This window comes from Spinacia oleracea, chromosome 6, assembly GCF_020520425.1.
Source record: "Spinacia oleracea cultivar Varoflay chromosome 6, BTI_SOV_V1, whole genome shotgun sequence".
Taxonomy (NCBI): Eukaryota; Viridiplantae; Streptophyta; class Magnoliopsida; order Caryophyllales; family Amaranthaceae; genus Spinacia; species Spinacia oleracea.
The window spans coordinates 110,479,099-110,489,582 of record NC_079492.1 but is presented as its reverse complement, the minus strand read 5'-3'; the positions used below and the strand labels follow the sequence as shown (position 1 = coordinate 110,489,582).

The following is a 10,484-nucleotide window of genomic DNA, read 5'->3' as shown; positions in this document are numbered from 1 at the left end:
ACCATCAGTCTACGATGAGAGGACATCTCCAATCTCCATCGAGAATACCTACGGCTTAACCTAATACTTCTCCGCCAACTACCTAACTTTATCATCTCATTCCCCTAATACCATCAATTATTTCCCGTAGCCCATGAGACACAAATAAGAAGAAGCCTTCCTCCACTTAGTTCCACATGGATATTCCACTAAGCATGCCTAATCATTAATCATTGTCATTTACTCTCTGCCTTATCTTTGATCCATATATTCTCACAAATTAACCTTTCCAATACTGCAAATGCTACGTACGCCATATATATCACTCATAGATTGTTATCAACGACTGCCTTTCCCGACGATCCCCTACCCATTCATCCGTCGTATCGCCTATGCCTTCTCACATTTATGCTTCGTCATCAGCTACATTTACACATACGCATATATACATTGTATTTGTACTTATCTGGGCTATTTATGCCAACAGCATAGTGGATTGGTGGACTCATGGCCACCCGCGGTTTTTATCCCTTTCGGGTTTTCCGCGTCACCATCTCTTGTCTCGTCTCCCTTTATTTTCTGCCCTTTATTTCTTGTCATTTATTTACTTTATTTAATCTAGTCGTTTATGTCCCAACCAAAGGTCGTCCATACGAAATTTGGCATAAACACGGATATTTTGTTATCCATCGAATGAAAGTAAACTACACGATTGTTGATAACGTGTTAGAAGGTTGTTACTTGTATTACATTGTCTCAACTTTTCGTTTTATTTTACTACGTAAAAGACTAAACAATCAGATAAATTTTGCACTAGCTATTTCATTAGTGTATTCAAGTAGATGCACTTTAAGAAGCTAAGGTTTAATGCCATTAGAATTAAGGAAGAGGGAGGGAATAAGAAAGAAGGAAAAGTCCTCTATTATGTAAATTCAATTCTTAGCCCTGCAAACTTTTGTGAACAATGATTTGTTAATCATCATATTAATCCTTAACATTGTAGCTTGTTATATAGTGATAAAAATGTGTAATAATGATGTTTCTACCCAAATATATAAAAAAAATTGAAATTCCAAATGACAACTTTGTTGCCCTCTCAAGAGAAAAAAACTAGGTTACAACATTGAAGGTCGAGATAAACTATATGTGCATCTTTTCAGGGTAAAAGCATGAAATTATTAAACTTTTGGTAGGGACTTTAATTAACATGCGATTAATATATATTTATTTATTTAAGTTAATGAAGTTGATTTTGATAAGATTAGTTAGGGTTGAAAATCACCTGTCTTGTATACTAGTGGTAGTAATGATGATTTTTTGCACCCAATATATCACCCAAAATTAGTTTATTTAATTACTTTAATAAATAAATTAAATTAATTAGGCAGACCTTGTTGAATCGAAAGAAATAAAGTTGGCACAAGTTGCTGATATGAAAGGTACCTTCGTTGAAAGAGGGAGGTTAGGAAGAAACTTTGAGCAACTAGCAAGACTACATTGTTCATAATAGTGGAACTTTTGAGAATTTATTTCTTGTCAAGAGTCAATGTTTAATCATTATAAAATGTGGTTGTTCAATTCTTTTAGACAATTTCATGGTAATAAATCTTCATTAGCAAGTTAAATTCCTTCACTTAGTTTCATTACCTACTACCATCAATCAACTCAAACACACTATGATTATGTACACTTGGTTAGACTATGTCCGTTAGCTCAATAGATTTGGAAGAATAGAATGTTGGATCTCCATTCAAATTTTAATGAAAATCTTTCCTTTTAAGATTGATTTATCTACTATATCTGACTGTTTATCAGTTTGGATGGAAAACAAGGTCAAAGACTCCATATTTTTTAGCAACTCTATCGAGCCTTTAGATCATAAGGAACAACACTATCTTTCGTCTCAAACAAGAAATGTGGGAATGATTTTTCTCATATTCAAGTGCAATCCAACAATTCCATCTTTTTTTAACATATCCGAATTCACCAAGTTCGCATTCTCTAGACCAAGCATATCCTACTGGTTTTCAGCGTGTTAATATTGACAGATTGAATGAAGGTCAGTCAAAGTTCCATTTATAGGTGAATGGAGCCTGGAAGAAAAAGTGTCGTAGAGCAGGTATGGGTTGGGCCCTCTCTTCAGTTACATACAAGTTGTTTCGCTTTGGGAAGCGCTATAGTTGGAATGACTCTTTCAGCCTCGCATGCTGAAGCTCTTACTTGTTTATACGGAATGGAATGAGCTCTTTCCCGTTCAATTTACTCCATCTTCATATTTATTGATTCTAAAAGCCTCGTTAATAATGTACAATAAGGAGGTCACTCATATATTAGTCAAACTTGAACAATTTTCAAGATCCTTAATATTGAGAAATTATTTCACAGATGTGTCATCTACAAGGTGGAGAGAGCACAAGTACACCTAGCTCACACGCGTGCTAAGTAGATGTGAAGGATGGAGTAGTATTTACTGTGCACCAACTGGAGCCTGATTAGATTTCTTATTTCCTTTTCTTTCAAGTTTTTGTTTACTTAGTGTTTTTTAGGGGTGTTCATTACCGGGTACCCGGCTAAACGGGTACCCGAAATTGCGGGTACCCGGATGTTCGGGTAGTCATTTTGTCGGCCCATGCCCCGAACCGGGATAACCGGGTACCCGCTAAACGGGTACCCGGTTATCCCGGGTCGGGTCAATGGGTACCCGGTTTCTTTAACAAAAAAAATCTCGTACTTCTGTAAATGATTAATATAGCATAATATAAGATTTTAAACCCTGTAAAATGTAAATAATCATGTAGCAATGACGCACATATTAGATTATTAGCAAGGATTCCACTAAATGACGGGTGCTAGTTAATCAAATTCAAATGATAAAAGCTCATTCATGGCTTTGCAAAGCCAGCCAAGCAGTAGTAGCGCTCCTGTAACTCATCATCATCAATTGCGCCCTTCACTGTTCGTTTCTCTTCGACGACAATGGCACTTGTAGAGTACATTCGACAATGATTTCGACTTCTCTAATCTGGTCGTAGAGTCAGACAACAAGACCAATCTTCATATAGCAGCGAGTGGGGAGGGGTGAGACTTGAGAGAGGAGATCAAGGAGGTGAGAGAATGAGAGATTGAGAGGAGCGGCGGATTGAGTGTTTGAGAAACCCTAAAATCTAAAGTTCTAAACCAGTTAACCGACTAAATTAAGTATATTCTCTCAGTTGTCAAGAGGCCCAACACGCACATTTTTTTTATTTTTTATTATTTTTTTTGTTTTTAGCGGGTATTCGGGTACCCGTTTAGTCAAAATAGCGGCCCATGCCCCGACCCGTTACCCGGAATTTTTACCGGGTCGGGTACCCGGCCTATTTATTTTTTAAAAATCAGCAAATTACCCGCTTTATTTGTGCCGGATCAGCGGGTTAACGGGTCGGGTAATGCGGGTCGGGTATTTTTGAACACCCCTAGTGTTTTTTCTTCTTTCACTTAAAATTATCATATGTCAAAAAGGCAAATATTTAGAAAACGACACAAAAATCAAATTCATTAACACGAAAACTTATCTTACTCCGTATATACTATTAACAAATACATCAGAGTTAATGAAATTTGACCTTAGATAAATCAAATAGAGAAATTAAAATAAATCATAATACAATCATGGTGTACATGAAAAGTCTAGGTTATTTACAATGAATTTTAGATGCATGAAACTGTTTCTCCTTATAATCGAGTTACTCAAATGTGTAATACTACGTATAAGAGTAATTAAATTGACATGAGGGGATTTTATTTGGATTTCTTAAGTTGTTTTAGATAAAAAAATTCCTTTATTTTAACAGTATCATATCTAGTCTATACAATGATATGAATATGATTACCAATGTTCCTAGGTAAAATTCCCTAGATGTGTTATGTGTATATCACCTATTCCTACATAAAAACATTCACACATTCTTTGGTTAGTCAACAATTCATTTAACCAAGACAGTGGACCCCACAAAAACCCTCCCTAAAATATCAGTCCTCCTACTACCCTGATCCAGTGATCCCCCCTCCTCTGTTTTCAGCCTTTAAAAGCAGAACAAACACATCCCCTCATCCCTTCCTTAGAATTGAAACTTCTTTCCTCCCTTGTTCAACAAAAAACACTAAGCTATACTTGTAGTATTTGATATTTTTCTCTCTAAAAAAAATGCCAATAATAAACATAAAAAATATCAAAGGCATAGATTTCTCCTGTGCCTCACCAGCATCAACAGCCATATGTTCTAGTACAGACCAAAATTTCATGGTTAAAAACACCACCAAATCCCTTAACCGCTTAAATTCCTACTTAAATGACCATTACAAAAATACCCTTAATCAGCATCAATCATCTTCTCCAAGAGCACCTTGCATCTCTGAACTACCCTTCACTCCTAGACTCTCATCCTCCTTCCGCGAAAAAACCCGAAAAAAATCTCCTTCTCCCTCTATCGTCAAACACAGTGATCTCACTCCTAGAAGAAAAAGCACGGCCGATATCGCCGATGTTCGACGTCGGTACTACGACAAATGCAGTAACAACAGTAGCATTCTGAGTCCTCCTCATAGTCATTCCTCTAGGTACCTTTTAGGTGAGTCTAAACTTCTGGATTCCCTTTCTGAGTCTCATCAAAATGTTACTAATTATAGAAAGAGTAGTAGTGATGCTCTGCCGTTGGTTCCTAGTACTCCTCTACTTGTTAGCAGAGAAGCTCATGAAACCAAGAGTTTTGGATCATTCTTGGATGTTCAAAAAGGAAACAAGTCATTAACGATTGTTAATCCTAGTGATCAAAGACTGATTAAGTCGAGTAAATATGATTATGATGGTCATAATCAGAGGCACAAGAGTATGGGTTATGACACTAATGCCAGAAATGATTCTCTTGTTCTTAAGAAATCGTCGTCTTCTGCTGCTCGATCTCGTGACCAGGTTTTTATCTTTATCTTTATCTTTAACTTATCTTAGTTTTTATTTAATTAATTAACTGATTAGATTAATTTAAGCTATATAGATTATATGAGTATATGGTTAGTATTTCGAGTTATGGCATATGTTAGTCATTATTTTTAATTTAAGTTACATGAAAATTGATGATTTTGTTGTCTTTTACTATCCTTGTTGAAATAATTGTAAGTGACTGTGAATAATAATATGCAGGTTGTGGTACTGAGGGTATCATTGCATTGCAAAGGTTGTGAAGGCAAGCTTAGGAAACATCTCTCCAAAATGGAAGGTCAGTCCAAATTTCTTCCTTCTCTAGTAGGAAGTAGGAAGTAGGAAGTAGGAAGTAGGAACTAGCTGGACAACTAATTAGCCCGCCACTAGCGAGTTACTCCATTCGTCACTTAATACTCGCACTGTTTTAACTGGAATCGCTTGTCAATGCACATCTTTGACCATCAATATCTTTAACTACATATTATAAAAACTTATAAAAATATTAATATTTTGAAAATATATATTAAGATGAACCCAACGATATATTATATAATAACATTTGTTTTCATATACTAGAAATAAAATAGGGTCAAAGTGAACTATGTGAACAGTGCAAAAAGTCAAAACGGTGCGAGTAGTAAGGGACAGAGGGAGTAGTAGGAGCGCGGGTTTTTAAACTCTTTCCTCCAAAGTATTACTCTTTCTGTTCCTAAAGACTTGCAAAAGTTTGACTTTTATACATTAACATTAGACCAATTTTTATTTTACTAATATATAAAAATCAAATGTTATTGTGGTATATGTTGTTGGATTAGTTTTAATATACATTTTTCAATTTTTACTAATATGTAATTGTACATAATTACGATCAAACTAGTATATTGGCAAGTGTGTCAGCCAAACTGTTACAAGTATTCAGGAGGAGAAGGAGTATAAATTATGTTGTTTTTGAACTCTTTCCTCCAAAATGTTATCAAGTAGAGTTTGGCAATACGGGGTAGTATAAAAAAAAGTGCGTAATATAAACATCGATTTTGCAATAGTTCCTCATTTTAGGCTAATATGTCTTAAAATTAAAAGGCGTTGATACTAAGATTTTGGCGTATTTTATGCAGGAGTGACATCATTTTCCATAGATTTGGAAACAAAAAAAGTGACGGTGATAGGAAATGTGACTCCATTGAGTGTATTAACAAGTATTTCAAGGGTAAAGAACGCCCAATTCTGGCCATCAGCAGCATCAGCCTCGCCATCATCGTCCTCTTCTTCTTCTTCAACTTCTTCGACAATCGATTTCAATTAATTTTATTATATGTTCATGGAATTTGCTTCCAATGTCATCAACTTAATGTGAATTAATTAAACTAAGGAGTACTAGGTTGAGATGGTTTCTTATTACGTTAAGTTTGTCAAGTTGTATAATCATTCCTGTTTTTTATCCTCAAAAAATTGCTTTATTAATTTCCTACTTTTTTTTGTGGTATACTTCGTATATTATATAGACCATAGACCGATAATACAATGTATCGTAAATTCCAATTTAGCAATTTCAAAAGTTAACGTGTTGGCTATATCGTTTACAAATACTACCTATCTATGAAGTACGATTAAAGAATTAATAAGAACTATGCAAATTAATCATGTACATACTATGTTATGTCTATTAATTTTACGTAGAATAAGTTAATTTTCATAAGTGGATAAAGATTCTTAATAACTCTTAATTGTTTCAACCAAGTTTAGTTGTTGATACATGCCTTCAAAACAACCACTACTTTAATTACATGCCTAATTCAGAAGCCATCTCCCGAATACGTGGTGTTTGACTAATATTGCTTCATTCCAAATGTTGATATGATTTGGTTGGGGAAACTTGTTAGTAACAAGTGTAAGAGCCTAATTGTCATGTGACAATCATATAGTACAAATAATAGTAGCGCGAGCACGAGCAAGCATGGGCATGATCCAATATGAATAACAATAGAGCATGCGTTAGTAGTTTTTGGTGATTGAAAGTTACAACTGAGTGTCGAGCACCATGTTTGATTTTATTTTATTTTACACCCAAAAATAAATACTTCCTCCGTTTCGGAAATATCGCATCATTTGTTTTTTACACTATTCACACTACGACTTTGACCATTTTTTTGATTTGTACGTAAAGAAATTTTAGTCATGTGGGGTCGTGTTAGATTCTTATCGATATATATTTTCTAAATATTAATTTTTTACTTCCTCCGTCTTTTAATACTCGCAACGTTTGTTAGTTTCACGCATGCCAATGCACAACTTTGATCATTTATATCTTAAATTCTCTTTATGCAAAATTATAAAAAGTTGATATTTTGAAAATACACATTGAGACGAATCTAACAAGATCCCACATGACTATGTTTTATCTTATATAAAAAACACTACGAATAGTCAAAGTAGATTATATGAATAGTGGCAAAAGTCCAAACGTTACGAGTATTAAAAGACGGAGGAAGTATAATTTTTACTTGAACACGATTTGAGATATTAAGAGTCAAAGTAATGGTTAGATGAGTAAAAGTCAACCATGGTGCGATATTTCCGGAACGAAGGAAGTAATTAAACATACTGTATTTTGTTGGGTCATAAAACAGACATCGATCATTCACTCTTTACCTTTCATTGGGAGTATGTTTCTATTTGAATATACTTTTACCCTTTTTTTCATTTGGAATTTGGAATATCTTGCCAACTTTGAATTTCGTTTTGTTTTAATTTGAATTGCTTCTTTCTTCCTTTGTACTTTCTATGTTTCTATTCTTTTATTGAAATTCAAATCTTGTCTACTTCTCTTCTTCTCTCCTAATGGTAGCGAAATTTCTATTTATATGTTATATAATTATTTTTACTAAAACTATCGAAAATCAATTAGTTGGAAACTTGGAATACATAAACACCTTCCCAACTTAAAGTTGTTTCAGTTTAAGGATAGTTATAATATTACCCCTTAATTGCTTTCAACATGAGTTCTTATAAGTTAAAGACATGAAATATTTGATTATGATTTTAAACTCTTACACTTAATATGTAACGCACATAAGTAGAAATATTGGATTATGCTTTTAATCGCGTGTAATGATCCAAGGACATGAAAACCCCCTCTTCACTTCCTCTAACTCTCTCCATAAGTTCCTCATAATAGCGGACCAAGGAATCGCATAAATAGCTGAAAATTGTTGCGATTAAAGCGAAAATTAGAACAAACTTATCTGATTCGATGAACTGAACGAAGAACAATTGTTGCGTCGTGGACACCCACTGTCCTAAAAGACGATTCCGCGCTACCTCCCGGTGCAATAGAACAGAATGCGGTCGCCCTCCAGGATTAGCGCAACTCCGACGTTGTGTGCACTCACAAAGCCGGATGGAGTCAGAACGTATGCCCAAAACCGAGAGCAATTTTGTATGAGAGTAAGAATGTGTTTTCGTATTTTGTGTGTATGATTTTCTGTGAGAAGGGAACTGAAACTCTGATTTAAATAATTAGAAGGAAAGTATTGCAACAGACAAAAACGGCTGAGGGAATGAATGTTGCAACAGCCAGAAAACGGTCAAAAACATTGATCATAGTAACGGACGTAATTAATGGCATTTAACCAGTTACCAAAAAGAACAGGGTTGACCCACAAAACCCACGCCCGCGAACCGCATTCCCAAGAGCCCAAGTACCAAGTACCAAGTACCAAGTACCAAGGCCCAAGGCCCAAGGCCCACGGCCCACGGCGCGCGGCCCGCGCCCGGCCCGGCGCGCGCGCGTGTGTGTGATGTGTCCACCCATACCATTCTCACACTTTCTTAAACAAGAGTTACACTCATTCCCCAATTAATAAACAAGAGGAATATGAAGAGTTTTTCCAATGTGGGACTCTTGAATTTTCACTCACCCTTTTTTCCTTTGTGTTTCCCAATGAGAATTTCCCGTTATGCTCGGGTGTGTAGGGAGCCGTTGTCTCATGAATGATCCCATTCTGCTCACAAAATGCCTTAAGAGTGTTAGGGTCATATTCACCACCCCTATCACTCCTAAGTCTCTTGATCTTCCTATCAAGTTGGTTCTCCACTTCGGCCTTGTATTTGAGGAACATTTCCTCAGCCTCATCTTTTGACCTGAGAAGATAAACCATGGTGAATCTTGAGCAGTCATCAACAAAAGTAATATAATACCTTTTACCACCCCTGCTCTCATAATTTTTAAAATCCCCCAAGTCACTATGAACAAGCTCTAGTACTTTAGTTTGTCTATCTATTGATTTAAATGGCTTCTTTGCAAACTTGGCCTCAACACATACTTCACATTTTGCAAAATCAGTTTTAGAAAAACTGGGGATCAAGTTAAGTTGTTTAAGCCTTTTAATTGAAGCAATGTTAAGATGACCCAACCTTGCATGCCATAAATCAATAGACTCAGCAATATAAACAGAAGAAGTACTAGCATTCTTATTCATAATTTCAAGTTTGACATCAAGAGTAAATAAACCCCCATTACAGAAACCCTTTCCCACAAACTCCCCATTATGAGTAATAACAAGCCTATCAGAATCAAATGAAAGCTTCAATCCAGCCTTAATTAGCAAGCTACCAGAAATCAGGTTCCTACGCATTTCTGGAACATGCAACACATTGGTAAGAGTAATAAGTTTTCCAGAGGTAAGAGTGAGAACGATCTTCCCTTTGCCTTGAACAGTTGCAGAAGCTGAATTACCCATGAAGACATTTTCACCATCAGTTTTTTCGTAGGTAGTGAACATGTCTTTGTTGGTGCAGATATGTCTCGTTGCTCCAGTATCAACGATCCATTCAGCAACATTACCTGTCAAGTTAGCTTCTGAAACAACAGCAACAAAATGGTTAGGATTAGAAACTTCATTAGCTTCAGCAAGGTTGGCTTGGTTCTGATCCGACTTCTTCTTGGATCTGCAATCTACAGACTTGTGACCAGTTTTCCCACATTCAAAACACTTGCCCTTGAACTTATACTTCATTGGTTTCCCTTGAGGCTTGAAAGGACTTCCCTTTCCCTTAAACTTTTCAGAATATGCATGAGGCTTAGGTTCTACAAGGTTAGCCTTAGCAGACCCGGAAAACACAGATTGACCCTTATCCTTAATACGATTTTCCTCCTCAATTTTCAGGTGACCTACAAGCTCCTCTAAGGTAAGGTCCTTTTTCTTATGCATTAACTGATTACGAAAATCTTTCCAAGAGGGTGGGAGTTTCTCAATTAAAACTATAGCAAGGGTAATATCACAAATACTCAAACCCTCGGCAGCCATAGCAATGCAAATATTTTCATAAGCATGAATCTGATCAATAATTGGTTTATCATCTTGCACTTGAAAAGCTAACCACTTACTGACACAATAACGCTTAGTACCAGCATCATCAGTTCCATATTTCTTTTCTAATGCATCCCAAATATCCCTAGCATGATTAAACCCCATATAGATATCAAGCAAAGTATTCGACATATGATGCAGCAACATGCCCTTACATGTCCTATCATCTTTAGCAA

At 35.8% G+C, this 10,484-nt stretch overlaps 1 protein-coding gene across 1 annotated transcript; it reads left to right on the top strand.

Moving 5' to 3' along the window:
- Window positions 1-4,011: 4,011 nt before the first annotated feature.
- Window positions 4,012-6,407, top strand: LOC110798375 (protein SODIUM POTASSIUM ROOT DEFECTIVE 3). The gene is made up of 3 exons (XM_022003557.2): window positions 4,012-4,930; window positions 5,159-5,234; window positions 6,055-6,407. The coding sequence occupies exons 1-3, from the start codon at window positions 4,166-4,168 to the stop codon at window positions 6,240-6,242; spliced, it is 1,029 nt and encodes a 342-aa protein (XP_021859249.1). The 5' UTR covers window positions 4,012-4,165; the 3' UTR covers window positions 6,243-6,407.
- The last annotated feature ends 4,077 nt before the right edge of the window (window positions 6,408-10,484 follow it).